The sequence below is a fragment of the Natator depressus genome, chromosome 14 (genome assembly GCF_965152275.1).
Source record: "Natator depressus isolate rNatDep1 chromosome 14, rNatDep2.hap1, whole genome shotgun sequence".
In the NCBI taxonomy this organism is placed as follows: domain Eukaryota; kingdom Metazoa; phylum Chordata; order Testudines; family Cheloniidae; genus Natator; species Natator depressus.
This window is the reverse complement of record NC_134247.1, coordinates 8,694,369-8,722,345: the sequence shown is the minus strand read 5'-3', so window position 1 is coordinate 8,722,345 and position 27,977 is coordinate 8,694,369. Positions and strand designations below refer to the sequence as shown.

Genomic DNA, 27,977 nt, shown 5'->3' with positions numbered 1-27,977 from the left:
CCAGGACAGGCTCTCTTGGTTCAATAAACCAGTCCCCAGGAAGCGTAGCATTACAAGATATAGTGCAAATATGCCATAGCAAGAGTCCCAGAACATAGTCTATTTATCACCCCCAGGGCACGCAGGCCTTCAAATCCCACAACATATAATCATTCAGCCTAGCACATACCACATTCCAGCATCTTCCACCACACCCAGACTCTTCTTCAGCCAGACAGCCACCCCAACCCTCCCTGCTGGAGTGTAACCCCAGTCTTCCCAGCAGGAACATCCCACCACCAACACTCTCCTGGGAATTCATCCTCACCAGGGAAACAGCCATCACTCTCCCTATGCTATTAACCAGTCAACTCAGACAAGTCCACAGGGAGACCTAGCCCTCAGCCCTCTCCAGCATGGAGATGTCAGCAGGTAAGCAATCCCACTGTCCTTGCTTTCAATTCCCTTTAGCCCTTGGCTCCAGCTCAAGAAGATCAGCCAGCAAATGCCATGCCATGCCATGCCATGCCATGCCTTGCCTTGCCTTGCCTTGCCTTGCCTTGCCTTGCCTTGCCTTCTCTTCTCCTCCACCTCCTCCCCTTGCTGCTGCCTCCTTCAGGAACTTCCCACAACTCTAATCTCCCTGATCCTTTATAGCCCCAGGTGCTGCCTTGCCCTCTAACTGGCCAACTGGGAGCACCCGTACTGGCATGGAGGGAGAGGGGAAGGGCTGGACCTGTTTTATTTAAAGGACCCAGCTACCCTGTGACACGTTCCAAGAATCAGATGGAGTAGATGAATCTTTCAGCGGGGTAAAGAACTGGTTCAGCCTAAACCGTTTCAGTCTGAAATCCTTCGCACCAGTGTGGGCATAGAGATGCTGAAACAGCCCCATAGGCTCATTGCAGCTCCATGGAGCACTGGGAGCCTTTTGAAACCTCCAAGAATCCACTGGTTTTGGGAGCCATGCCTGGGACTGTAGGGTAGATTTCTGGAGGGCCTTTTAACTGAAGTGGTTTTGAGCAGCACTAATGTGAATGTAGGGCAAGCCTGCAATGGTTCTTAAAGTGATTCAGCATGGCTGGTGTGGACACACTTGTTTGAGATTACTCTGGTTCATTACAACAGGTTCAGCGATTTCAAGCTGACAGAGTCTGTGCAGCGTCCATGCTTTCCCCCATGTTCTGTGACATGCTGTGTGTTCACTGATATCCCCACACAGTTTAACATTAATAATAACCTGCCCCCCAGCCATTTGTGATTTGCTGATAAGAAAAACATCCAAGGATGCAAAGTTAAGTTCAGAGATTTCTTTATTAAAATACCTTTTCCAAATTCCAAATTCACTGTAATAACATTTTATTGGGGGGGTGGGAGGGTTGATGGGATGCTCGAATGTACATTTGCCAACAGAGAAGTGCTACAAACCCCGTTGTTGTCTGTGAAAGGTTTAAATGTTTTATGATACAAGCAACCTTTTCCTAGGGAAAAATAAATTAAAAAGATACTAGTCGGTAAGAAACTGAACAGTTTAAGCTGGGGGGGAAGGAGGGAAGAAATCCTTTGCTTTTAAAGGAGATACATATCTTTTCTGTTCCAGAGCCTTTGATATAGAGCTTAAAGCAGTAAATATATATATGAGTCCATATGTCATCTCTCTGTAAGAATGACTTAGATCCTTGTTGGTTTAATTATTTTAAATGCTATTTGTCATTTAAAACAAGAGCCTTCTTATCTATGTCCCTGATCCTGCAATTGAATCTGCAGTGATACATGGGAACAGATTGCAGGATCGGGACCCACTTTACAGTCTGAAAAAAAAAATCTCTGTTTGGGGTTTTTGTTTGTTTGTATTTTCTTTGCATCAATAAACCTGAGATTAGTATGAACTGCAAAGTTCTGATCTGGATCCAAACTTCTCCAAAGTACTGGAGTGTTTGGATCCATGGCTTTCTTTGAGCCTGTTATTGAAACAGGGAACAGCCACCACGATGGAATCTGGATGTGGTGCTGATCTTCAAAAGCACAGAAGCAAGGTGTTGGTTTGGCATATTGTAGAGATAAAGTCGGGACAGGTATGAGGTTACAATCTGGACCCAAATAAGCTTCTGAACTTTAATGAAGTTTGGGGATAGGATTTGGAAAAGGGTTTAGCTTCAGGCCCAAATCTGTTGACCGGGGACCCAACATCTGTGATCTATATTTTGTCTAATCTGGACTGTGATGTGCAGTCATTCTTTTGAGAAAGAACCAATATGCCAACCAGCTCAATGAGCAGTGAACCTTTTAGATACAAGAAGTGATTTAACGAAGAACAAGGAATATTTGTGTTTCTAATAATGTAGGCACTTGGTAAAGTTCTGAAACTCTGTACAGTTATTAAGTTTTTTAAAAGCCCAGAATGTACTCTTACTCTATGCTCCCACCTCCCCAGAGCAGGATGAAATGGAGGATAGAGAAACAAAACTCTTTTAGTGAGAGAAATGAACCATGTGGGGGATATTGGTCATTGGTTTCCATAGGCACTTTCCCATTTGAATCTTTATTTGTAATTTTTTGAAATTACATGCTTTAGGAATGTCCCTGTTGTTCACCCTGAGGAAATGAACATTGAAGAGAGGAGCCTGGCAGGTTCATAAATAAGTGCCATAGAGCTTTTGAAACAGGCACATCATCTCGCATCTTGTTTTTGTCTCCCAGCAGTCGATGTTTCCGATGACTCTGTTAAGTGGCATCAGGAGAACCTTCTATTCTCTATTGGCAATGAGGAGGGGAAAAAAAGCTAATAAGCATAAATTTAAAAAAAAAGTCTTGGATCAATGAAATTGCATACAGAGATGAAATATAACAACAACTCTTCCAAGAGCTGCACAATCAGCTAAACAATCATCATGTCTCCTCTTCAAAGTCATTCAACATCTCCATGGTACAGAGAAGAAATAGACACCATGATATTTACGCTAACATTTTCAAACTGCTTGCCTATAGTTAAGCACCTAAATCTGTGTTTGGGCACTGACTAATAAATAAGTGGCCAGATTCTGCAAGTGGGTGGAGAATTGGAGACATTTGTCTCCAGGATGGTACATTCTGTATTAGTACAAATGTACACCTGAAAGTACAATGTGTCCTAAGTGATGCTAATCAGTCCACGTTCACCACCAGGACAAAATAAAACAAACAAACAAGTAAAAATGACAGGGGAGAATATGAAGTCAGAATGTATGGCTGCAGCAAATCCAGCACAATACCAAATTAGTATTTGGCGAAGTGGCTATCTCATTGTTAAGATATTTCCTTCAATATGTTTTCAGAAACTAAGACCATTAAATAACTTAGAAAGATTGCCAGCTCTGATTCCAGGAAGGAAACCTCCTCCCAGTTCCTCTCTTAGTAATTCAATTAATTTACTCCAGACACTTTAGGTAAAAAAAAAATTCAAAGACACCCATTTCTTTTGCAAACACTTCCTATGGATGGAACTTAAGATCTAAAATCCTGTAGCAGACAAGAAACAGAGAAGAGGCCACAAGCCCAAAGTTTGGATCTAGTTCTGAATAGTCCTCAAGTCCAACGTGTTCAGGCCCAGGTTACTTTGGTCTGTGCCCCTCTCTAATCAGAACTTGGACTGCAATTTGATTTTAACCTATTTAAATAATTCAGGCCTCGACTGGATTTGTCTAACACGTTGACTTAAATGAGATCAAAACCTTACCGTGAATCTGTGTAATGTCAATGTAGTTGTCAATGTGTGGCATTTTTTAAAGCACTGGGCTCACTTTTATCATGGCCTCACACGGCGTGGAGGGAGCAAAGTTCTTCATTGTTTTCATGCTGGATTAGACTTATTCTGACAGTGACACAACTTCTTAGGGGCTGAGGTTGGCGTAATGGAGGGGGGAGAGCTCATTATAAAGCTGTTTTCTTCATTTTTTTTTCTTCAACGCAGCAGTTCTTGGCTTTGCCTTATGACTTCCTCACCATTAACGCAGAACATCATAATTTAATAGGTTTATTAGAAGCAAGTGGGACAGCATTACTTGAATTTGAAGTAAGAAGCACACACCAAGGGTCAGATTTCAAGCACCCACAACCGTTGCTGAAGTCAAAAGGAAGGCATGTGCCCACACCTCTGAAACCCAGACTCCTAATAGGGGTTCAGTCCCACAGTCCTTACTCCCATCTGTCCCCCCCAATACATTTGTATGGTGTATTGCCACAAAAATCCCCACTGTGTCATATTATCTCCATGAAAATGTCAAATCATGAGTCTTCGGGCTTGTCTACACTACCGGGTGGGGTCGATCTAAGAGACACTACTTCAGCTATGTGAATAGCGTGGCTGAAGTCGACGTACTTAGATCAACTTACCGCGGTGTCTTCACTGCGGTAATTCGACAGCTGACGCTCTCCCGTCAACTCCACTTGTGCTTCTCATTCTGGTGGAGTACTGAAGTCGACGGGAGAGTGCTCAGCAGTTGATTTATCGCGTCTATACTAGATGTGATAAATGGGCCCCCGCTGGATCAATCGCTGCCTGATGATTCGGCAGGTAGTGTAGACAAGCCCTTCTTTTCAAGACCTACACTCTGACATGTAGCTATAGCCAGGAAACCTGCTATCTGGGCATTACTTTCTTTCCTTAACATGTTCCCTTTGATTAGGATGCCACAGTGTCAGGCCTGGAGACCAAAGGCCTCTATCCACACATCAGGGGCAGCAAGAGCAGCAGCAGGGCCAGTCTCCCCTGCAGAGAGATCTTCCACCTCCCCCAAGATCTTCTCCAGACTTCTAAAGTAGAAAACTGCCTGGAAAGGAAGGTTAAGCCACTTGATCATGTTATTAGGACTCTTTTTGCTTTGATAGGCAGGGTCAGCAACTCCCCTCGGTTGGACTCTACCTGTGAGGCATGACAGAGCATAGTGCTGCAGGAAAATAAGCTACAGAAGAGAAGTACTTCAATAAAACGAGGAGAGAAGGCACAGCCAGAGTCTCTCCATCTCTTTTCTCTCTGCACTTTTACGTTGCTGAGCAATGTTAAAAAGAAAAAAGAAAAAAGAAAAGAAAAGAAAAGAAAAGAAAAGAAAAGAAAAGAAAAGAAAAAACCCATGAGGAAATTCACTTTCTGATCCCCACTGTGGCTCATTTATGTGAAGATAAAGAAACACTCTGGATTGCTCCTGATCAGCAGGAAAAGAACAAAGACCTGATGGTGCTTTTTAATCCAGAGTTGGCCCCGTGAGCATACCTGGGCCCTGTCCGCACAAGCCCTGGTGATTCAAATAGCTACTTAATCAGGAGAAGTTACAGTATTTAACTGCAACAGGGATGCCTAGCAGGGTGTTTCCTGTCCGATAACGTTATGTCAGAGTTTCTAGGGGATGCCTGTGTATTGCACAAGTGCCATTTCCTGGGAAGTATCGTGCTCACCCTCAGAGGTTAAGTTTAGTGGTACATGCACATCCTGATCCTGCACATCTGTGTGCTGTCCATGTGAACCCCAGGGGCATATCGCTGGGGAAAAGTCAGGTAACATGCACAGCTTATTCCAAAGCAGGTTTTTCTTTTGTGTATTGATGAGAAACTAAAAATGTTTGTGACAGTCTGTTGAATTTTACAGGAGATCTTATTACTACTCTCCAGCTGCAAACAGGAATTTATGCAAGCAAGGAAAATGCAGCCCTAAATCCAACTCCTCTCATCTAGTTTGCCAGGAGATGTAAAATGTCAGGGTCCAATTAATTAAAGCCAAAATTATTTACATAGGGTGCTGAGGTGTTTACACTGCAGCCCATTCAAGAACCAAAGCAGCCTCTATATGGCTCCAGGTAATGGCTTCTAGACTCAATTTTGGTAATAGAAAAAATCATCAAAATTATCAGTTATCATAATGATGGCACATCAATAGCACCTTTCATCCAAAGATCTCGGAGTGCTTTGCAAACATGAATTAATGAAGCCACTCAGCACTCTCGTGAGGGAGATATTAAATTCCTTTTGCCCAACTGTAAAATAGTGATCAATGATTGGGTCAAGGCCAAACAAGTCAATGACAGAGCTGGCCACAGAACCCAGGAGGACTGACTGTCCCCTGGCTCACGTACTCTGTACCTTACAAGCATTGGGAAATACCTGTGTAAGTTCTATACAGCAAAGGCTCAGTTCACGTTAGCAGCTAGAGTGTATGTGGAACTCTGCTTGATGTAGCAGTTATGGATAAGGGTGCAAACAAAGGCCTCAATGCTGCATGCCCAGAACCTCTTACTGAAGTCCAAGGGTGCAGAAGATATGCAGCCTTGGCTCCAACAGGCAATCCAGAGCACTGAGAAAGGACAATGCCTCCCATTCAGGTCCACACCAGCTGTTTGCTGCAGTCACTTCTCTCCACCTTCTCCTGTGTATACTCAGCCCTTATCCCAACGACAGATTTAAAAAAAAAAAAAAAATTCTCCTCTGTGACACCATGAGGTTGCATCCTTGCAACTGGGTGGAGAACTAGGCTTGATTTATTTTTAGAAGATAGAGAGCAAAGTAAAACCCCAAACCTTTAGATGACAATGAAAAATAAACCCTATTTGCCTATTAAAATCCGCCTGTTTATTGTAACACACTCCATGACCTTCAGTGCTCTGCCAATGGACTGTAAACAATACAGAGGTTTTCTTTTGTATCCCATGTGGACTTGAGTGCTGATGGAAGGTGGAGGCCCCTGCCTTTCAGAGCCGGAGAGCAAGTCTACACTACAAAATTAAGTCAACCTAAGTCATGTCAACATACAGCCACCGCAGTAATTAAATCACTTTTCCATTTCCGGCCTACACTCCTTATGTTGGCAGTGCATGTCCTCACCAGGAGCACTTGCACAGAGTTAACTGTCAGTGTGGGGCATTGTGGGACAGCTTCTGAAAGGCAACAAACAGTCAATGTAAGCAACGCAATGTCTACACTAACACTGCGTCAACCTAACTACATTGACCTAAGCGCTACGCCTCTCCCGGAGGTGGAGTTATGAAGTCGGTGTAGCCGGTGAGTTACATCGATGGAAGCTACATTTTAGTGTAGACGCTTACAGAGTTAGGTGGACGTAAGGCAGCTTATGACGACCTAACTCTGTAATGTAGACCAGGCCTGAATGTGTATTGTTAGCTGAGAGAGAGAGTGCTACTGTGATTGTTATTTACAAGTCTCCTATTTGCTACAGTTAGTTTTTTTAAGCAAATGCTCCCGAGTCATATAAAATAAGTGGCAGGAAAAATACACTCCCGCCCTGCTTTGTGGGAGGGATCGTATACCTACAGGCACACTTCCTCTGAGCCTGGGGCTGGGTCTGCCTACCCTTGAGACCGCCTCCAACCTTGTCCCAACAGGTATCTGAGCTCTACCAGCTGCCTTTTAGGGATCCAACCATCTTGTCTAAGACCAGGAGGCAACTGGGTCTCTGCAGTGTCCCTCAATATGTGGCAGTTCCTCCCTCCTTTTCTTTTTCAAGAGTTACCTTTGAAAACTCCCTGTTCTTGAAATCAAATCCTAGAGGACTATAATCAGGATTTTGCCTGAGTAAGGACTGAGCAAAAGACCTCAGAGTTTAGCCTCTGGATAGGATCCTCCTCTCTTTCTCTTACTCTCTCTAGTCTTATGAGGGCAGGTTTGATCATAGTATGGTTTTCATTGTGTGCTTCTCAATTATTCTTTTAAAATCAGATTATAAATATATCAGGGCAGGGACTGTCTCTTGCTGTGTGTTTACCCAGTGCCCGGCCCATTTTGGGTGCTAACACAACAGCACTAGTAATAATAATTAATAACCATGATATTACCGAACAGCACCCTGGGGGCATAGTCGGAAAGTATTTGTTCAATAACGTTAATATCATTATTTCTGGAGTGCTTGTACTTCGTCTTTTGCATTTCAGCAGAGCCAAGTGATCATTCATTTGAGGCATTTAGCCACTCATTCTCTCCACAAATTGGCTTTTCCTCTGATTAGTTTGGTGTTCAAAGCTATTCATCGTATCATTCCTTGACTGGTAGATTGTCCATTAAATTTGAGCTGCAATGGTTAGTTTGGCTGGGCTCTTACACCACATGGCGTTGCTCCGGTTCCCTGATTGGATGATCGTAATAATGTCAGCATTTGCTTTCCATTAATTTTTGTTTAGAATGTCACAGTCTCCATCAACAATCCTGCCAGTCGGCCCGTCTTCTAATATCCTGGTTGAAGGTGCTACATAGCACAGGTCAGGAGCACAGGCAGAGTTGAACGCAAGCTTCGGCTCGAGCCAATAGTCACAGTCAGGAAATCCCCTCGCTCTACACCTTAAGAAGGAAATCACACCTGCAAATGGTAAAAATCTCCCCGTGTACATGTGCAGGCACACTCCTTGGGAAGGAGACACAGTTGGTGCTAGCCCCACTGTCATTTTTCCAGCTAAGGTTCTAAACACCCTTTTTTCATTCGCCTCTTTTCCCACTTGACACTGATGCTATTACTCCATAGACTGGCCAGCCCAGCAGGCCCTCATATCCATCCTCAAGTGGTTCAGCACCATCATGCTCTTGAATACATCAGCCCAGTGGAAGTCTGAGGACATTCCCAAGCTTGGCTCTGCTGTGTCAGAGCGCACACCCCTGCAACCAAGCCAAATCTGCACAGTTGTGTTTTTTCATGTGTAAACTCCCCTTTCGAAGAGTCATCATGGACCAACTGTGCTTTATAGTGGCTTTCTCAAATACCAGTTATTTCATATGACTTTTAGTGCTCACTGCTATATAAATATATCAGAGAAAACCTGGCCAATGAGGATATAAATGAAAGTGCTAAGTAGTACATTTCCAAAGTATTGCAAACAATACAAAAATATAATACCCTTCAATGTTATTTCACTGACCAAACGGTTATCCCAATCTAATTTCCCAATCTCTTATTCCTCAAATAAAATGTATACTTACAGAGTGTCTGTTTTCCCCAGAATCTGCAAAATAAAATATAGTTTAGAAATTGAATGGCACATTTGAAAGGGATCAGCTTTACATACAAATAAATGAGAATTCAGGGTTAAATTTTCTTGCATTGCACTTGGTAATTTTGCAGTGACATAAACCAGCTAGCTGGAAAGTTTGAGGGGCAGTTACTCCCCCACACCTGCTCCATGTAGGGACTCAAAAAGGCAGAAGTCTGTCTTAGTGACAAAATATTCCCTCCTGAGAATACAAGCAGCTGTTGCACGTGACAGAAACTTCCTTTTAGAGGCAAGTTATCATGGGTGACATGCTCTACTTCCCACTCCTAGATGGTTTGTCTGATACAGGCTGGGTGGGGTAATATCTTTTATGGGACCAACTTCTGTTGATGAGAGAGAGAAGCTTTTGAGCTTACACAGAGCTCTTCTTCAGGCCTGGGAAACTTACTCAGAGTATCACAGCTAAATACAAGATGAAACAGATTGTTTAGCATAAGTAGTTAACACATATTTCAAAGGACCATTCAAGATGCAGTGCCAGGGAGGGAAGTGGTCAGAGAATCCTGAGAAGGGTACAAATGCCGAAGAAAAAGGAGATCCCCAAAAGGTACCCAAGATTTAATTAATAAAAAGATTCTTCAGCCTGGTCCAAAGCCTCCCGAAGGCAATGGGCGTCTTTCCACTCAACTTCAGTGGGCTTTGGATCAGGCCCCTTGTTTTTATGTTTAGTGTGATTTAACGATTGCCATCTGAAAAAAACCAAAACTTCTGTGTTGCTAAGGAAATGTTCCCCATCTAAAAAGTGGGTGTGTAGAGAGCTTAGGAGAGCGACTCGTCTTTCTCTTAGATGGGGTTATCAGACTTGTTTAAAGTAGTATGTTTGTGTGATCTACTGATCCTTGTTGCACAGGAGATACACACTAGTGTTCAATTCCAGTGAATGCTTTTTGGCACAATGAGGTTCAATGCAGAATGACCACGGCAAGCACGGTGGACTAATACATAGAGCAAGTGATTGGGGTCAGGACTTCACATTAATCCTGGCTCTGGCACAATTTGCTGTGTGAATTTGGATGAGATTACTGATTCTGTGGATGAAGGGAAAGCAGTGGATGTATTGTTTCTTGACTTTAGCAAAGCTTTTGACACGGTCTCCCACAGTATTCTTGTCAGCAAGTTAAAGAAGTATGGGCTGGATGAATGTACTATAAGGTGGGTAGAAAGTTGGCTAGATTGTCGGGCTCAATGGGTAGTGATCAATGGCTCCATGTCTAGTTGGCAGCCGGTGTCAAGTGGAGTGCCCCAGGGGTCGGTCCTGGGGCCGGTTTTGTTCAATATCTTCATAAATGATCTGGAGGATGGTGTGGATTGCACTCTCAGCAAATTTGCGGATGATACTAAACTGGGAGGAGTGGTAGATACGTTGGAGGGCAGAGATAGGATACAGAGGGACCTAGACAAATTGGAGGATTGGGCCAAAAGAAATCTGATGAGGTTCAATAAGGATAAGTGCAGGGTCCTGCACTTAGGACGGAAGAACCCAATGCACAGCTACAGACTAGGGACCAAATGGCTAGGCAGCAGTTCTGCGGAAAAGGACCTAGGGGTTACAGTGGACGAGAAGCTGGATATGAGTCAGCAGTGTGCCCTTGTTGCCAAGAAGGCCAATGGCATTTCGGGATGTATAAGTAGGGGCATAGCGAGCAGATCGAGGGACGTGATCGTTCCCCTCTATTCGACATTGGTGAGGCCTCATCTGGAGTACTGTGTCCAGTTTTGGGCCCCACACTACAAGAAGGATGTGGATAAATTGGAGAGAGTCCAGCGAAGGGCAACAAAAATGATTAGGGGTCTGGAACACATGACTTATGAGGAGAGGCTGAGGGAACTGGGATTGTTTAGTCTGCAGAAGAGAAGAATGAGGGGGGATTTGATAGCTGCTTTCAACTACCTGAGAGGTGGTTCCAAAGAGGATGGTTCTAGACTATTCTCAGTGGTAGAAGATGACAGGACAAGGAGTAATGGTCTCAAGTTGCAGTGGGGGAGGTTTAGGTTGGATATTAGGAAAAACTTTTTCACTAGGAGGGTGGTGAAACACTGGAATGCGTTACCTAGGGAGGTGGTAGAATCTCCTTCCTTAGAAGTTTTTAAGGTCAGGCTTGACAAAGCCCCGGCTGGGATGATTTAATTGGGGATTGGTCCTGCTTTGAGCAGGGGGTTGGACTAGATGACCTCCTGAGGTCCCTTCCAACCCTGATATTCTATGATTCTATGATTCTATGATAAGTCACTTAACCTTCCTTTAGTTCAGTTTACCCATTTTTAAAATTGCATATAATAATCTTAACCTACTCCACGGGGTGTGATGCTTACTTAATTCAAATTCAAAAAGCCCATGGAAATACCTGAATGAAAGACACTACGCAAATACAAAAAGATGGTGGCTATGGCTAGTGAACAGTTTAGTAGGTCTCACCCTGAAGATGTTTTCTTTGACATCCAATGTAAATTCACCTTTGTTCAGTTTCATCCTGTTACTCAAAGTTGTATGTTCTTGTACCATGATAAATAATTCCCCTCACAGCTTCATGGCTGTGCCAGTCACATTTTTGTGACCAGTTAAGTCCCTTCTTAGCGAAGCAGATGTACATAAGATTTCTATTATCAGCATTTTTATTACATTAGAATTATGACTGTCTTATTTAGCAGTTCATTTACATTCCAGGAGTTCTGCCTAAAGAAAGTGTTGCTTGGTGTCTTTAGCCCTACCAACGCAGCTCAGGAATCGGAGTCTGCGCTCAGTCACATTGTTTTTATGCCAGTGCAACTCCATTGACTTCAATATAAAATTGGACCCAATCGTCTTATCCCATCTGAGAGGAGCAAAAGAAAAGATTTTTGGAAAATATGCAAAAGCTTTTTGATTGCTGGAAGTAGATACAGCTCAAAACAATAATGCCATTTACCCACTGCTAGATCAAAGTCGAACTTGAAATGGACAAAACTAGCTATATTATTTATGAAACAGCTTATTAAGGAGAATGCATGCAAAGCCTCAGTCACTGTGTATTGTGCTATCACAAAGGAGGAAATTATAAATATTACATATTTCCCAAACTTCAAGTGGACAGATGTTTGGTAATCCAAAGCTACTTTGTCCTATGTGACAACAACAGATCACCCACCGCCTTGTAACGGTGTCACCCAAGATCAAAAGGCATGTGGCCAATAACTAGTTGGGTTTCTAGGTAAACACCATTGCTCCTGTCAGGGGAATGTCACACAACCGCGTTTGTGGTCTGAGGAATACCACTTTGGCTGTTAGAGGTCTAAGTGATTTCTGCAAAGTTGTGAACCAGGTAAACACAAATATTCTGTAATTAAACTATAGGGCTGCCTAGTTGGTGCTTTTTGCAGAAGCCATCAGGCCATTAATGTTTTACAAAACTTTTTTTCCTTATTGTAACCTTTAAATACATTTACAGTGATTTTTTTATCTAAACCAAACTGGATTTTATTGTTACGTTGGGGAATACTGGTGTTTTCGAAGGAAACAGAGCTTACTCCTATGAAAGGAGGCAGGAAAAGGTGCAGAGATATTCTGGGTTCTGATCACGTATGGGTAGAGTTGCCAATTTTCTTCCAGAGCAGCGGTAATGGGTTCTGTTATGGGCACCAGGGAATAAATGACCTGAAGTTACAAATATCGTGGTTGAGGAGATATTTGCCAAGTATTAAAGAGGTAGCGTACATGTACGAGTTACTGAGGGACTAAAAGTTCTTTTTTTCTCAATGGTGTATTAGGCTCAAATAATACATTTGCATGATGGAAACAAATACTGAATTTGCCACATAGCATGAATGCCAGCCCTGTTAGGCTTTGCCATATATTTCCAAATATAGCTGCTGGGTATTTGGGAGCATGGAGGCCCATTCACGCTTAGAGAGAGATTTGCAAGTCTCATAAGTATATACCAACCAGTCAGAGGCTATGTTTAGACTCAGTCATGTGTCTGTGATGGATTGATTGAGAGTATAGAGAAAAGGGGGGGTTAAAGAGTGATCTGAGTTAAAGCAAGAGAAACCTGCAGTAGCTCCATTGCACAGATTGCATAGCCCCAAGGATGCCATTACACATGAGTACACACATATTTTGCCTTAAATTTGGGGTTCAGCTGAACCCAGAAACTCCATGCATACATAGATGGGGCTGAAACCACTAACCTTTGCCTTGGTTTCAGCTGAAAACTAGAAGCATGCCCACACTACAAAATTTGGGTCCAGCTATGAACTTTGCATGCCACACAATAGAGAACTGTTCAGATCCAGATTTCAATTCACACATTACTGGAGAAGAGAGGCTAGACAGAAGATTTTGACCCAGAGCTGGATCTTGAATACCCCAGAGCAGGTAAGCTGTTGGCTCTGGGGGATATTGTTGTGGGCTCAGATTTAGTTTAAAAAAAAAAAAAAGTCACCACAGGGCTTATAGTTTCCACCTCTTCCAGGTTGGCAGAAAATTTGGCCAACCAGGGCCGAGCTTTGCAATTTGCAATGAAGTCCCAAACCAGGTGAGTTTCCTTTGGTGTCTTGTTTTGCTGATAAAGATTTTTCACCACTCTAGTGAATATTCTCCCAGCTCAATACAGAGGTACTGTACGACATCTGGAGCCTGGCAGCAGGAAAATGGTAGAGCAGATTTCCTGATTACCGGGGCCAACTTCTAATAGCTTGTTTCAACCCGCCCAATGCAGTAGGGATTTCTCATGCCTCTTTCCGCTGGGGAATATTTGTTTTTCCACAGTATATTGTTGGTTGCAATAGGATTCTTAAAACTTCCTGTCTCGCCGCTGCAACTGCCTCTCAGTTACTGATTCGTTTTTCCAGTGTAAGCAGACCTGGGTTTAGCTATGTATTTTGTGTGCTAGATTTCCCTTTTCCCAAAGAGGGATTAAAAATAGAGAGCAGTCCAGGACCCCCATGGTAATGAATCACAATCAGCTCTGTGATGCCACAGAGGATGGATGGGTGGGTCCACCCAATGCCCACCCAAAGTCATTGAAAACCTTCCCATAGACATCAATGGATGTTGGACCAGACCCTTAGAGGAAATACACTGAACAAGCAGGAATTCACAAATACACTTTGTGGGAAATAGTGTGTCCTTAAAAGCTTAGGAAGGTCTCTGAGCACTGAGTGGTTGCTGTGGGACAGAGATGGATACAAAATTCCACCCACCCCAAAAAACATCCCTTTCCAAAGTGCATTTGGAGCAAGGAGCATTTTGAGGACCTTCATCAAGAGCCGTGCTGACAGGGGGTCCTTGTCAGAGTGAAGCTGCAGTATCAGAAGCACTAATACGGGTGGCATTCTGAGAGGTCATTCTCAGAAAAGCAACTGATGTAGGGTTTGGTTGTTTGGGACTTAAAGCATCCGTGTTTCCCATAAAGCCTTAAAGTAGACACCTACGTGCTTGAGAAAAAAATGTGATGCATTAAAGAAATAGAAGTTTTAAACTAAGCTCTGACACCATCTTGCCATATCTTTACAGGCCTGTGGCTTGGAATCAGATGGACCTTTCGCTGGGCAGAGCAGCTTCCACTCATTGTTTCAGGGCTTGACATCGATGTGATAATGCAGAGTCCTCAGTAAAGAAATCCATGTACTGAAATTGCTCCTGTGCCATACAGGTGACTGTATCCGGAGTGCAGCTGAGTAGACTGAGGTCTCCTGCTATTTGATTTTAAACCAAGATCGGCCTGAAGAGATTTGAATTTCACACTCTGCCTCTTTCCTCTACAAAACCCCAGGTGTGAACCAGAAAAAACGTTTGGGGGTTTGAAATGCAGAACTGACTTTGTACATCTCAGGCCCATCTCTACACCCAACCATCTAGGTAGCCATTGACATTGCATATTGGGGTGAACTAGGAAATCAGCACAGTAACGAGGCTGGGACACAGAAACTAGAGGAGGTGAAGTCGGGGCCTCAGAATGGCATTTACAAGAGGAAATGGAAACAGGGTAAGAGCAGGCAATACAAGACTAGAACTCTGACAACCAAGGAGGAGGCTCAGATACTCAGAGGACTGACTGGCAATGAGAAAAAGGGGCAGTAAAGTTCAGAAGTAGGGTTGCCAATATTGGTTGGCTGTATTCCTGGAGGTTTCATCACATGACAATCTTTAATTCCTGGAGACTCCAGGACAATCCAGGAGGGTTGGCAACCCTATGCAGAACCCCAGCCACTTTATGACTCAGGACAGGGAGGATCTCTGGTTCCCTAAGTTCTCTGAGCTGGAAGGCCAAGATGTGCTAGTCACCGAGAGGACCTTGCAGCGCACACTAGTGACAGCACAGTCAGAAGTGAAAGCCAAAACAGACTCTGGCTCAGTTATCACATCAAATTGTATCAACAAAGCAACAGTTAGTGACCTCTGACATCCCATGCAACTTCTTCCCCCACAGGAGATTCACACTACAAAATTCTCATTGGTCATAATAAATTCTCTGGAAAGGCAAAATTATACATGAAGCCCTGTAATGGGCGCTGTCTCTGATTAAAAAACTGAAGTGGCCTTGAATCACGTAATAATATAATATTTAGCACCCATATAACTAGGGCTCTACCAAACTCATGGCCATGAAAAATGTAACACGGACCATGAAATCTGGTCTTCCCCCCCCGTGAAATCTGGTCTTTTGTGTGCTTTCACCCTACACTACACAGATTTCACGGGGGAGACCAGCATTTCTCAAACTGGGGGTCCTGACCCAAAAGAGGGTTGTGGGGGGGGTCACAAGGTTATTTTAGGGGGGTTATGGTATTGCAACCCTTACTTGTGCGTGGCTGCCTACAGAGCTGGGTGGCCAGAGAGCAGCAGCTGTTGGCCAGGCACCGAGCTTTGAGGCAGTGCCTGCCAGCAGCAGCACAGAAGTAAGGGTGGCAATACCATACCAGGCCACCCTTCCTTCTGCACTGCTGCTGGGCTCCTTGCCACAGCGCACAAGTTAAGGGTAGCAGTACTGCAACCCCGCTACAATAACCTTGCAATCCCCCCACAACTCCTTTTTGGGCCAGGACCCCTACAACACCGAAATTTCAGATTTAAATATCTGAAGTCATGACATTTACAGTTTTTAAAACCCTATGACCATGAAATTGAGCAAAATGGACTGTGAATTTGGTAGGGCCCTACATATAACACTTAACGTCTTCAAAGCAATGTGACCAGTATCAGCTCATTAATCCACACTATGCCCCAAAGCAATTAGGCAGGCAAGTGTTATCCCCAATTTATGAGTGAGGAAAGAGTCCAGCAGCCACAAGGTCCACACTTAGGCCTGGTCTTCACTTAAAAATTAGATCAACCTAGCTGTGTCTCACCGTGACCGCTGTAGTTAAGTTGACTTAACCCTCTGTGTAGACACAGCTAGGTCGATGGAAGGATTCTTCTGGCCACCTAGCTACTGCTTCTCCGAGAGATGGATTAACTACATCAACGGAAAACCCCCATCAACATGTGTCGACATAGGAAGCATCTACACCACAGTGCTATCGTGGCGGAGCGGTGCCGCTATAGCATAGACATGGCCTCGGTCAGTGGCAGAGTTAGGATTAGAACTCAGAAGTTCTTGGCTCTCTGTACCATACTCAGACCATACTGCCTCTCTGATTATCTGACAGACTAATAGCTACTGTGCTACAGACCCCATTAGTTACCCTCAGAAGAACCACATCTTTTTAAATACTGAGGACCAAATTCTCCTTTACAATAAGACCCCTTTACACTTCCCTGGAAGAATAAAGGGGACATTAAGGCCAGAGGGGCCTTAGTGTAAATGAGAAACAGGGCTTATCCAGACATGGCATTATTCAGGAATAGCTCCATGTATGGATGCTCTTATTCTGGAATGAGAGTCTCTTGTTCCTGGATTAATCCAAGTGGATTAATATGAACAGGAACAAGGCCATTTTATTCTGGAATAAGAGCATTCACACGAGTTATTCTGGAATAGCTATTATGCATTAAATTCACACCTGACCTTAATCCAAACTAACTTTCAATAGTAAGCAAGCCCTCAGGCCCGCTGAGATTGATGCCTGTGAAAAAAACAGCCTGCTGCCTCGCAGTACCAATGTGTGTTAGATACAGCAAAAGTATGACAGAAAGAAAAAGTGTTAAAGTGTTAGCATTATGCTCCCAAAGATGATGCAACATTAATCTGAATCAGTTAACTCCCTGCTATGGAATAACAGTAATACTTTGCACTTATGACAGGTTTCAGAGTAGCAGCCATGTTAGTCTGTATCCACAAAAAGAAAAGGAGGACTTGTGGCACATTAGAGACTAACAAATTTATTTGAGCATAAGCTTTTGTGAGCTACAGCTCAAAATAAATTTGTTAGTCTCTAAGGTGCCACAAGTACTCCTTTTCACTTTGCACTTATGGCATCTTTCAGTGATGGATCTCAAGGCTCTTCACAAATATTAAGCTCATCCACCCAACATCCTCTGTAAAATGGAGAGAATCCCAATTAAGCCAAGTAATCTCATAGCCCATATCAATGAATGTATCCTCCCAACATTCTGTATTGCAGGGAAATAGCAGACAGGTCAAGAGACTTGCCCAAGGTCACACGTGGGTCAATGGGAGGGACAGGAATATAACTCAGATGGCCTAACTCCTAGTCCCTCACTCTGACCCCAAGACAACACTGATTCCCCCAGAAAGCTCTCATTGAAAACATTTCAGCTGCTTCACCCCCCCCTTCTTTTTTTTTTTTTAAGTAGGAGGTAGAGGAATAGGGTAATTTATTTTGAGAACTTGACAGTGAATTTGAGATGGGCTCCAAGGTTCTGAGTCTAATTAAGTTTCTGGGTGCTTTTCACCCTAATTCTGTTTTACATGGTCATAGAGGATGGGTTAGCCTATTTGATTCTGGATACCACAGTTGGCTCATCCAACATACCAGACATCACAGGCTCATCCTCTAAAAACAGCTTCCCTTGAGCTCATCTGTTCTTCCCAGTCAAGGGTCTGATACTGCAGAGTGCTGGGCAGCTCCTGTAAGATATTAGACTGAAGACTCAGCCCCCACTGGCATCAAACCGATTGATGTCAATGGAGGTTGGGGGTCCCCAGCACCTCATAGGAGGCTCCCAGCATCTTTCAAGATCGGGCTCTAAAACATTCATCAGTTTGAATGGCTGAACATGTCCCTGCTGTACAGGGACCCTGAACCCTGCCACATCTGTGTGTACCCTTTGCTACAGTGCTATCATGCAGCCTAGCCATAAACAAAGTAAATATGATGTTGAAATATGTAATGTAGCCATCCAAAACTACTGCACGCCTGTGTGATGTCCTGCTTATCTATTTGAAACACTTTTCCTGTGTGTCAGTCAGGAAAAACAAATGCGATTAGAACAATACGCTGTTATTAAGTTTCCAAAAATAACTGAAAATGTAGAATGTTATGTATAAGGGAGCAGGTGGACTGTAAGATTAAGGGGGTGCTTGCGTCTCATCTGTCCAATTCAGCCCAGACTTTCAATCGAATCTCATTTTTCTGGACTTCCTGCCTTACAACAAATACAGGTTTATAAGTGCCTTGAATAATAATCCTCTCAAACACGCTTGATCTGATGAATTAGGTCTTGCAAAAGGTCTCTGCCGTAGATACGGCTCTCTCCACTCTGGGAAAAGGAATGGAATCATGAAAGGCATAATACGTCTGGCTTCACCACCCTGGCACAAAGAAAGAAGTACACAGTCTGTTTCTGCATTCCATTAAGGGCCTGATCCAAAGCCTATGGGTCAGTGGGAATCTTTTCATTGACTTCAATGGGCTTTGGGTCAGACTCCTGAAATCTGTAGTCTTACAAAGCCACAAGGGCTGCTCTCTGCCGTGTAACTGACCTCTTCTTTAGGATAAAGGCTATTTTGCTTTTTGGTGAAAGAAAGACTACAAAGAGGGAGTGTGGACTAGTGGTTATAGCAATGAACTGGGAATCAGAACTCCTAGGCTCTATTCCCAGCTTTGCCATTGTCCATCTATGTGACTTTAAGCAAATGACTCAATCTCTCTGTTTACTCAGCTGAAAAATGGAGATAAAACTGACCTACTGTGCCTCACGTGATAAAACTAAGTAAGATTTTTGAAGTATTTTGTGATTCTCAGAGGGGAGGTTCTATAGAATTGCAAACTGTGTATGGCGGGGAAGGACAATCTCAGATGAAAATTGAAAAATAGAAAAACAAACGTGACATGCACCACGAAAGCCACATGGCGAGAAAAAAAGAGAAACTGGCCAGACTACAGGCTGACATTTACAAATAGATATTTCCTAATACAAAGGAGATGGAAGGAAATCCTCTCTGATGGAGTGTTTGACAAGCTAGCAGGAAGCACCCTTAACCTAGGTGTCTCTGGAATTGAAGTGAGCTGTAGCTCACGAAAGCTCATGCGCAAATAAATTGGTTAGTCTCTAAGGTGCCACAAGTACTCCTTTTCTTTTTGCGAATACAGACTAACACGGCTGTTACTCTGAGTGCTGCCAGAGCAACTGTTGATAATCACCAGCAGTAAGATAGCTGCTGGGATCCAGATACAGAGAAGGATCCTTGCTGACCTCAGAATCTGCAAGGAGGAAGTGGGTAGTGTCCACAATTTGGAGGGAATCTGATTATATTAAAAAAGAAATTAAGTATGATAATATTGCTTCAGAGTTGTTAGGTTTAGGAGCAGAATGGGGTGGAGGCTGCAATACAGATGTGTGGGAGTTATATATATTTTTAAAATAACTATTATTAAGACAGGAAAACAGAAGAAATACCCCAAAGTACATAGTATTCTACAGTATCAGAAAAAGTGAGCCACTAGTATATTTCAGCCTGGGAGGACAGATTTGGGCTGGTGCTAGCACTCTAAAAAGATACATGCGTACACAGCATTTTGAAGCTGCGGCTTGGGTTGGGCTTGGGCTCTGAAGCCTACTGAAAGGAGTGGGCTTCAAAAAAACCAACCCCCTCCCCGGCAAACCCTGAACAAGATAAATATTAGCAATTGGAAATGAGCTAGATTCAGAACACAAACCCCAAACCCACACAAATTTGGGGCAAGTTCAAATCCAGATTCAGATCCCGATCTGAAGCAGCCCTTTTTGGGAGATACAACATGAATGGATTAATGGAGCAGATGTTCCAGTTGTTAATCTCACCACACTGGGGGAAATCACAAAGATGCTATGAAATGTATCAGCACTTAAATTTTCTTAGCTGCTATGTGGGATGTGTCCATAAGACCTCAATGTCACTTTTCTATATCCTTTACCTTCTAACCTATCTAGATACAAATGCTTCCAAACTTCCTTCATGTGTTTAATTTTTCACTAGCTTACTTACCATTATTAGCTTTTCTGATTTCACTATATACTGTATCAGTCCCCTTCTTTACAGGAGCTGGAAAATGTATTGGCACAGAATCAATTTATTTCCTTTTTTTGTTTGCTTTATGTTAAACTCCTTACACAAACAGAACACACTGTTTTACTTTTAGAGGAAACCGTTATATAAACAGCAATGCGCCATTCCATGTCGGGATGAAAAAGCAGCTGTTCCCCCGATCCTCCCCGTGTCTATGTTATAGAGAGATGGACCCTCTCTAGTTAACGTTGAAATTAGCTCCCCATTATAAATTTGATTCTCCCTCTCACTCACACACACACATGCACAAGTTTACCCAGCATTAAACTGATCCTCAGATTTTACAAGGAATATCTTACCCTAGGGTAAAGCTTTTCCCTCAATAGTTTCCCTCAAACTGGACAAGCTGCTTTAGGGTGACTAGACAGCAAATGTGAAAAATCAGGACGGGGGTGAGGGGTAATAGGAACCTATATAAGAAAAAGACCCCAAAATAGAGACTGTCCCTATAAAATCGGGACATCTGGTCACCCTAAGCTGCTTTAAGTGACGTGAGGGCTCACAAAATGAGGTCTGCGTTCTGAAAACTGCTCACACGCTCTGTGCTTCTTCTAGTTAAATCTTCCTTTCATGGAGCTGCTTTAGTTTTGTGGAAAGGCTCAAGGAACGTTTGCACACTCAGAGCTCCAGTGTTCAGGATCAACGACATTTTTACAAAAGGGAGATCCCCCAGTTCATGGTGGTGGAGTGGGAATATGCAAGACAGTTCCAAATTTACCATGCCAGTGCATGAGCTGAAGACAGAGTGGAAGGGAAGGCTGAGAGGGTATGGATAGGCAGGAGAGATTGAGGGAAGAATAGACAGAGATTGAAGCCTCAAAAGACTAATGTTACTGGGTTTCTTCCTCCAAAATGCTATAGCTGGCCTTACCCACACAAGTTCCATACAGCTGAGGCTGCAGAAGAATCCTCAGGAAAGTTTTCCTCCTGGTTCTGAGGTTCCCGTTTTTATCTACTATGGTAAATCCTGCAACGAGCTTTTATTCTGGGTGGGACCATCCAAAAATACCAAATTAAAAAAACCCAAGAAAGACTTTTCCTGTCTGATGCTTGTTTAAGATCCTTTTTGTGGATCACTGTCATAAACGGGTGCTCCTTCTGGCAGAGGTGAGGCAGGGTTGAGCCAGCTGCCAGCACAACTCAGGTTCCCAACATCTTCATTACCTACTGCGGCAACACAGCTGTGGTTACCATGTGAATCTAACATGGTTCTAAAGAAAAAAATCCCTGGGTCACGGCAGCCGGGGAACTGTGCTAACAACAACTCTATTTTAAATGCTTCCTAGTATGGTTCTGGTCCTTGAATAGACAAAGGCTTTTAGCTTTATGAGGGCTTCTTGAAGGGCCCCACCCTGCGAATCTCATGGGCACAGGTAGATTTTTTTATAGAGACTCCTATATTTATTCTGCAGTCAAACTGAGAATCAGGATAATGAATTGTTAAATAGCAGCTCAGTGTTTCATGCACCTTGGGAACACATTCTGCAATCCCAGAAAGATTTATTTTGCATTAATTTTAAATAATTCTGCTAAACACACTTTAGACACTGAGGGTTAAGTGCTGTTGAAGTCAATTCCAAAACTCCCACTGATTTCAATAGCAGCAGGATCCGAATTTCAGCAAGCACTTAATCACAACACATAGTGGCATAAAATCAAAATAAATTGGACAGAATTGAAATAATCAAAACCATCTCAGGGCCTGATATATATATTTAACCTTTCATAAGTTGTTCTTTTCCTAGCCCCCGGTAAATGTACTAGCAGAAAGGACTTAAAAATAATGACATTTTGTTCCAAATGACCTTATAATGCTGCACCCTGCAATTGACTAACTAGCTATAGAAGTAAAAGGAGGGGCATGTTCTTACTGAGCCAAGGTTAGCAGTTTCTCCCTTCCCCTTTTAGGGATATTTCCTGACAATATTTTAGCTTTGGTCTTTGTTTTCCTTGTGTTAACAATAAAGGGTCTGACTCATTGCACAGTATTGTGTCACAATTAACTTAGAAAAGATATGCAATATGTTTTTGTTAAGCATAGTCTCTCCTTCAAGATTTATTACACCAGTCCCCATCACCAGCACATCTTTAAATATCAAATCAGCAAACAACTCTAACCTCCCAAAAATAATGCTATATCCAACACTTAGCTAGCCACTTTCATTAGAGGAGCCCATCGCTGCTCACAAAGCATAATCCCAAATTTAAATAAATAATCCCAAATTTACAGATGGAGAAAAATGAGGCAGTGAAGCCTTGTCTACATTAGCTTTTCTTCTGGCAGATTTAGCACCCTTAATAATGCTGGTGCAGCTTTCGTGTGAGCAATGATGAAGTGCAGAAATGCTTTCCACAGCCACTGCATATTTACCACCATAAAGTGGTCAAGAATATTCAGCAATCCTAGAAAAGTGATCTGTCGGGAGAGATTTGGTTTGAGGGAAAAGGGCAAAATGTTAATAGCTCTTTAATGCTGACAGACATCATTCTATAACTGGACTTTTTGGGAGGCGAGGGGATGTTTAATTACTCCTTATCCTCAAAACTGCCCCAAAGGTTACTATTATGCATTAATTATTGATCCTGCTCCCCTTGAGGTCAATGGGAGTTTTGATGCTGACTTCAGTGGCTGCAGGAATAGACCTTTGTATAATTAGATATAGTAATTTAGAGCCTGATCCTGAGTGATTGAGGAATACCTGAGTTCCCATTGAAGGCCATGGGAATTGAATGTATTCACCATCTTGCAGGGTCGGGTCCTTCCTTAATCTGCTGTTGATAAAATTGAAAGTAAAATGTAATCTCCTGAGTGAAGAGGCTGCCTGCTGCAAACACTCTTAGCTCTGAATGCTGCCTTCTGGATGAGGAGTGCATCCGTCCAGAGTAGAATGTAAGCCTAGCTTTGTTGTTGTGTACTTTGCCCTTGTTCAGAAAATAGATAGAGTCAGAGGAGATTTAATTGCTTAATATTTGAGGCCTTAAATTAAGTCTGAGGCTCTTGAAGTGTTCGCTCAGAACAGAGGCACTGGTCATTGTCATGGTAACAGAGACATGAAAGAACACTGTGTCTTGAAGTAGAATATGAGCAACCTCAACATGATAAAAGCATTGATGGGAATCCAGGGGCCAAAGCCCTTTATATGGGTGAGAGTAGTTACTGAAAAAGTATTTTAAAAAACAACCCCTGGCCTTACTCCTCTCTTTCCCTGAGACTAAGGCCATGCCTGTGCTTCCAAGTTGACAGCAACACAGCTATGCCTCTTCAGCTGTGCCACTGTAAGAGTACTTGTGTCGCCATGTTATGCCTATGGGAGAGACCTTCTTCTGCCAACATGGCGCTATGCATATGAGCGCCTATGCCGGCAAAACTTATGCCACTCAATTGTGTTTTCACACCCCTGAGCGACAAACGTTTTGTCAACGTAAGTGCTAGTGGCCTAAATCTTATCCTGTATGGTGCAATGCAGAGTTGAAAGAATAAATCTTTTGCATAGACTGCTGTTTGGTTTCAGATAACAGCTTCCACTCTAGCAGTATCTCAAAATGCTTGGCCCAGTAACACAGTAGGTACTGGTAGCGCGGTGACCATACACAGAAAGAAAGCACTTATATGCTAAGCGGTAGCTTTTATCTTGTCTACACTACAAAAAACTGCAACAGTGTAAGATTTAAGCATGCTGAGTTGCATGATTTAGTCCTGCAGGACAGACAGGACCAAGCCATGCTTTAATCAGACTCCTGAACCATGAGACAGATCGTACAGTCCAAGGCTAACTTGAAACAGTATCACATAGTTAAAATATGGTCCAATCCCATTTAAAACAGGGTCTTTTAAAAATGTCAGTGCACTACTGTAATTTAACTAGATCGAGTTAATATGGCAGTTTGTGTAGTATAGACTGGACCTTCCTCTCTCAATAATATTTTTCTAACATCCTAGCCTGAGTTGGATGCTGGCTCAGATGCAAAGGTTATCCCCTATTCTTTTAGGCGTTTGTTAACTTGCCCCTAACAAAGATCTTAGTTTAACATTTCATCTGATAGAAAGTACCTCTTACAACATTCTACGCCCTTGTACTGCACTGGGCATGACTGGAGGTGTGTGAAACATTTGTAACTCTAGACTAGTAATCCCTTAAAATACAATACAGTGGCTCCAATATCTAAGTGCACCACTTAGCAATGGTAAATAGGTTACCTGCTTCGAATGCAGTCAGAGAACCCCAAGGAGAGAATGACAGCATATTGCAATCAGAGCACTGAGAAGCCAGCTGTCTTTTGCTGCTCAAAGCTCAAAGGCAGTACATTTGTACAAACAATCATTTGTACTGCTAACGAAACAAGAATGTCTTCAGCACAGAAATAAACAGGTGTCCTTCCCTAGCTGGAAAGGGCAAGTTTGAATTTCTTGCTTTGGCTATTCAGCTTCTCAAGCTAAAGCTGAGAGCTGGGACATGGCTTAACATCCTGAATGGTTTTCATTTATTCCTAACTGCTTGGGCTTTTATGTGTGTTCTGAACAATTTGCCCACTTTCTGCACAAGGAGACTGAGGATACCATGATGCTTTGGGTGAGGGGAAAAAATTGAGTTGTAAGTGCCATCATTGGGAATAGGATCCAGCAAGACAATTACCTCAAAGGCCGGGAGGAGATTCACTGTAATGCCATGCTAAGAGTTCTGGCTACCACCATCATTATTATTTGTATTACCAGAGTGCATGGGAGCCCTAGTTATGGAGCAGGGCTCTGCTGTGCTAAGTTCTGTACCATGGAACTTAAGACATGCAACAATGGGGCCTACACATTTACCCAACTTGTGAACTCAACTGTAAGAAGTATGTAAAAGTTCATAAGATGTTACAATAACCTATAACAACAAATGTTGATGGGAAAAGGTGCAAAAGGGAGACAGATGAATTGAGTTAATCTAAATTAAAAAGGCCTACTGATATCATTCATGGACTGCATTGAATTTATGCTGGTTAAAAACAGGAGATGAGGAGCCGGAAGTCAATGAGCCAAAATTAGTATGTCGGCTATGAAGCCTAATTAATGGACAAAATGAGGGGATGGGCTATTCCATCTTCCACTCCCTTTCTGGGGTCCTTAAAAGAAAGATTTGGAGGGGAAGCATGAAAGAACAAAGGAAGAACAGACGAAGTACAGACGGAGGCTATTAGAGCGAGCTTCACCATCATGACGGCCAACCCCACCATTTTCTGGGATCCCAGGCCTTCATCATTCTGATCCTAAGAGGTGTCCTGACCAGAACGGGCCAGACAAACAGGGACCCAGAGAACATTCCCACCCCATCGGCCCAACCACCACCACCTGGGATGACAATTATTACCATTTAAGAGACTGTCAAATGGTGGGGGAGAGGGGCTTCCTTCTAAAAAACCGTCTATAGCTAAATGGAAAGGGAACAAGGGATGTTGTTCAAATGAAAACCCTATTTAATACTTTACATTTCAAATGCTTTAACTGTTTTTCCTTCTTTTCTGTATCTTTAAGATACAAAGGGTTTTTAATGGTGTGTTTGCCATGGCGGTAAGTGGCTGTGGTGTCTGGATACCAAGCCCTGGACCTTGTTTAACACTGTTTAACATTGGACAGGGACTGGCTTGTGGTAACACCTTTAGCCCATATATTCCCTCTGAATTAATACCACTGACAGCAGGAGGCTGTTACCAGGGCAGCCAACATTCTCACTTCCCTACACTCTCACTGGGTATGTGTGCGCACACTACAAGCACTTCAGACACTTACTACAGCAACAAAAGGGGGTTTTCCATCACTATCGTAAATCTCCTCGAGAGGCAGAAGCTGTGTCTGTAGAATTAGGTTGACATAAGTTTTAGACATAGACCAAGCCTCTGTTTCCCTGCAGGCCTCCAGCTCTCCTCAGGCTGTAAGGGACTAATCACAGTTCCTGCTCTCTACCTCCTTGATCTCTCAGCAGGTTCAGCAGTGGGTGGGGACACTCCCCGGTTCCCTGCAGGGTGGGCAGCCCCTCCCTCTCCCTCCTCCTGTGGGCTGTAGAGGCTGAAGCCACCCAAGAAAGTTTAAAAAAAAAAATTAAGTGCCCCTCAATGAGCTTTGAGCCCACAACACGCAGACCCACAGCAGGCTGCTTTCTGCTTAGAACCCCAGCTCCAGCTGGTAGCCCAGCCTAGCTAAAGGTCTTATGTGGAAGGGCACTGGAGAATCATGGAGGAAAGGGAAAGCACTGGTTGGCTCTGGTAACAGCAGTCCTTGCATCACTGAGAGCTATTACCAAGGAACTACCATGCATAGAGCATAGGACCTACTCCTGCTCCCAGTGAAAGCAATGGCAGAAACAGCAGGTCTGTAACGACTCCCAATACATAACTGTACAGGTCAGCCAGCTCGTTACCTTTGTAAGGATCAGACGTTGACACTTCAACTTCAGTATATTCCACCTCAGCACTCTCGTGGTCAGGTCCTGCCCCAAAATAGCAAGAAGATGTTTCTTTGTAGCACTCCCTATGCCATACTTGCTGTGAGCCTGATCCTGACTCAAGGGAAGTCAATGGTCAAGCTCACAAGGACTTTAACGGGCACATGATTGGGCAGATGGGGGTTCAGCCCAGCCTGCTGAAGCTGACCTCCTTTCTAAAACCGGGGAGGGGTCTGGGTGGTGCCTGAAACTCTTGTCTTTTTTTTTTTTTGCGGTCTTGAAAAATAGCAAAATGCAAATTTAGAAAATCCTCTGCCCCAGAGTCCTCTGTGTGCCTGTCCAGCTCCAACTAGTCTGTCTCTCCCCCTTCCTGTCCCCATTATTTTCTCCTCCTTTTCCCATCGCCGACAAAGGAGCATCTCCTCTGCACTTCTTTAACACCTCTGTTTACCTCAATGTCCCCCTCCTATCATCTTATCTCTTGCCCCCACCTCTGATCCCCTCTCATCAGTCTCCTTCCCCTCATAGTACAAGCGTGTTTTAATTACTAGCATCTTCAAATAACCCACTGTTTATCTCTAGCTATCGCCCCATCTCCCCTCTATCCAAGTTCATTGAATGTGCCCTCAACAACTGCTGTCTAGAGCGCTTCTCTGCTAGTTCCAGCTTAGACCCTTTCCAGTCACCTCTTGCCCTCCACTAAAACAGTTCTCAAAGTCTTCAATGGTCTTCTCCTAGCCGATGCTCATAACCAATACTCCCTGCTCATCCTCCTCTGCCTGCATTCAACACCTTCAACCATGCTTCTCTTCTTGAAATCCTGCCCTCTGCTTTCATGAACCTGTTCACTCCTGATTGTTCTCCTTCCTCCCCAATCACTCCATCAGAATTTTATACAGAGGATCCTCATCACGTCCACCATGCAACTTCTTTTGGGGCTCCGCAGGCCTTCATCCTCGGTCCCCTTCTGTAACTTTTCTCTGGGGAAGTCTCATTTGTAAACATGAATTCAACTATCATCTCTACATTGATGACATTCGGAGCTACCTTTCCACTCCAGACCTATTTCCTTCTGTCCAAGATAATCTCAGTCTTTCTGACATCTTCTTAGAGATGTCCATTTATAA

The 27,977-nt window shown here is 43.3% G+C and overlaps 1 protein-coding gene across 9 annotated transcripts in view; it reads right to left on the bottom strand.

The window, feature by feature from the left end:
* Window positions 1-1,349: 1,349 nt before the first annotated feature.
* The window catches only part of PECAM1 (platelet and endothelial cell adhesion molecule 1), a 60,486-nt gene continuing 33,858 nt past the window's right edge, over window positions 1,350-27,977 (bottom strand). Inside the window, exons 13-16 of one of the 9 annotated variants that reach the window (XM_074970653.1) lie at window positions 26,827-26,895; window positions 20,348-20,404; window positions 8,929-8,951; window positions 1,350-8,314 (exon numbers count right to left, since the gene is read on the bottom strand). In XM_074970653.1, the coding sequence (XP_074826754.1) occupies window positions 8,309-8,314; window positions 8,929-8,951; window positions 20,348-20,404; window positions 26,827-26,895 (155 nt within the window). In that variant the 3' untranslated portion in view covers window positions 1,350-8,308. The remainder of the gene's footprint in view (window positions 8,315-8,928; window positions 8,952-20,347; window positions 20,405-26,826; window positions 26,896-27,977) is intronic. The other 8 variants (XM_074970651.1, XM_074970650.1, XM_074970656.1 and 5 more) reach the window with 8 other exon arrangements.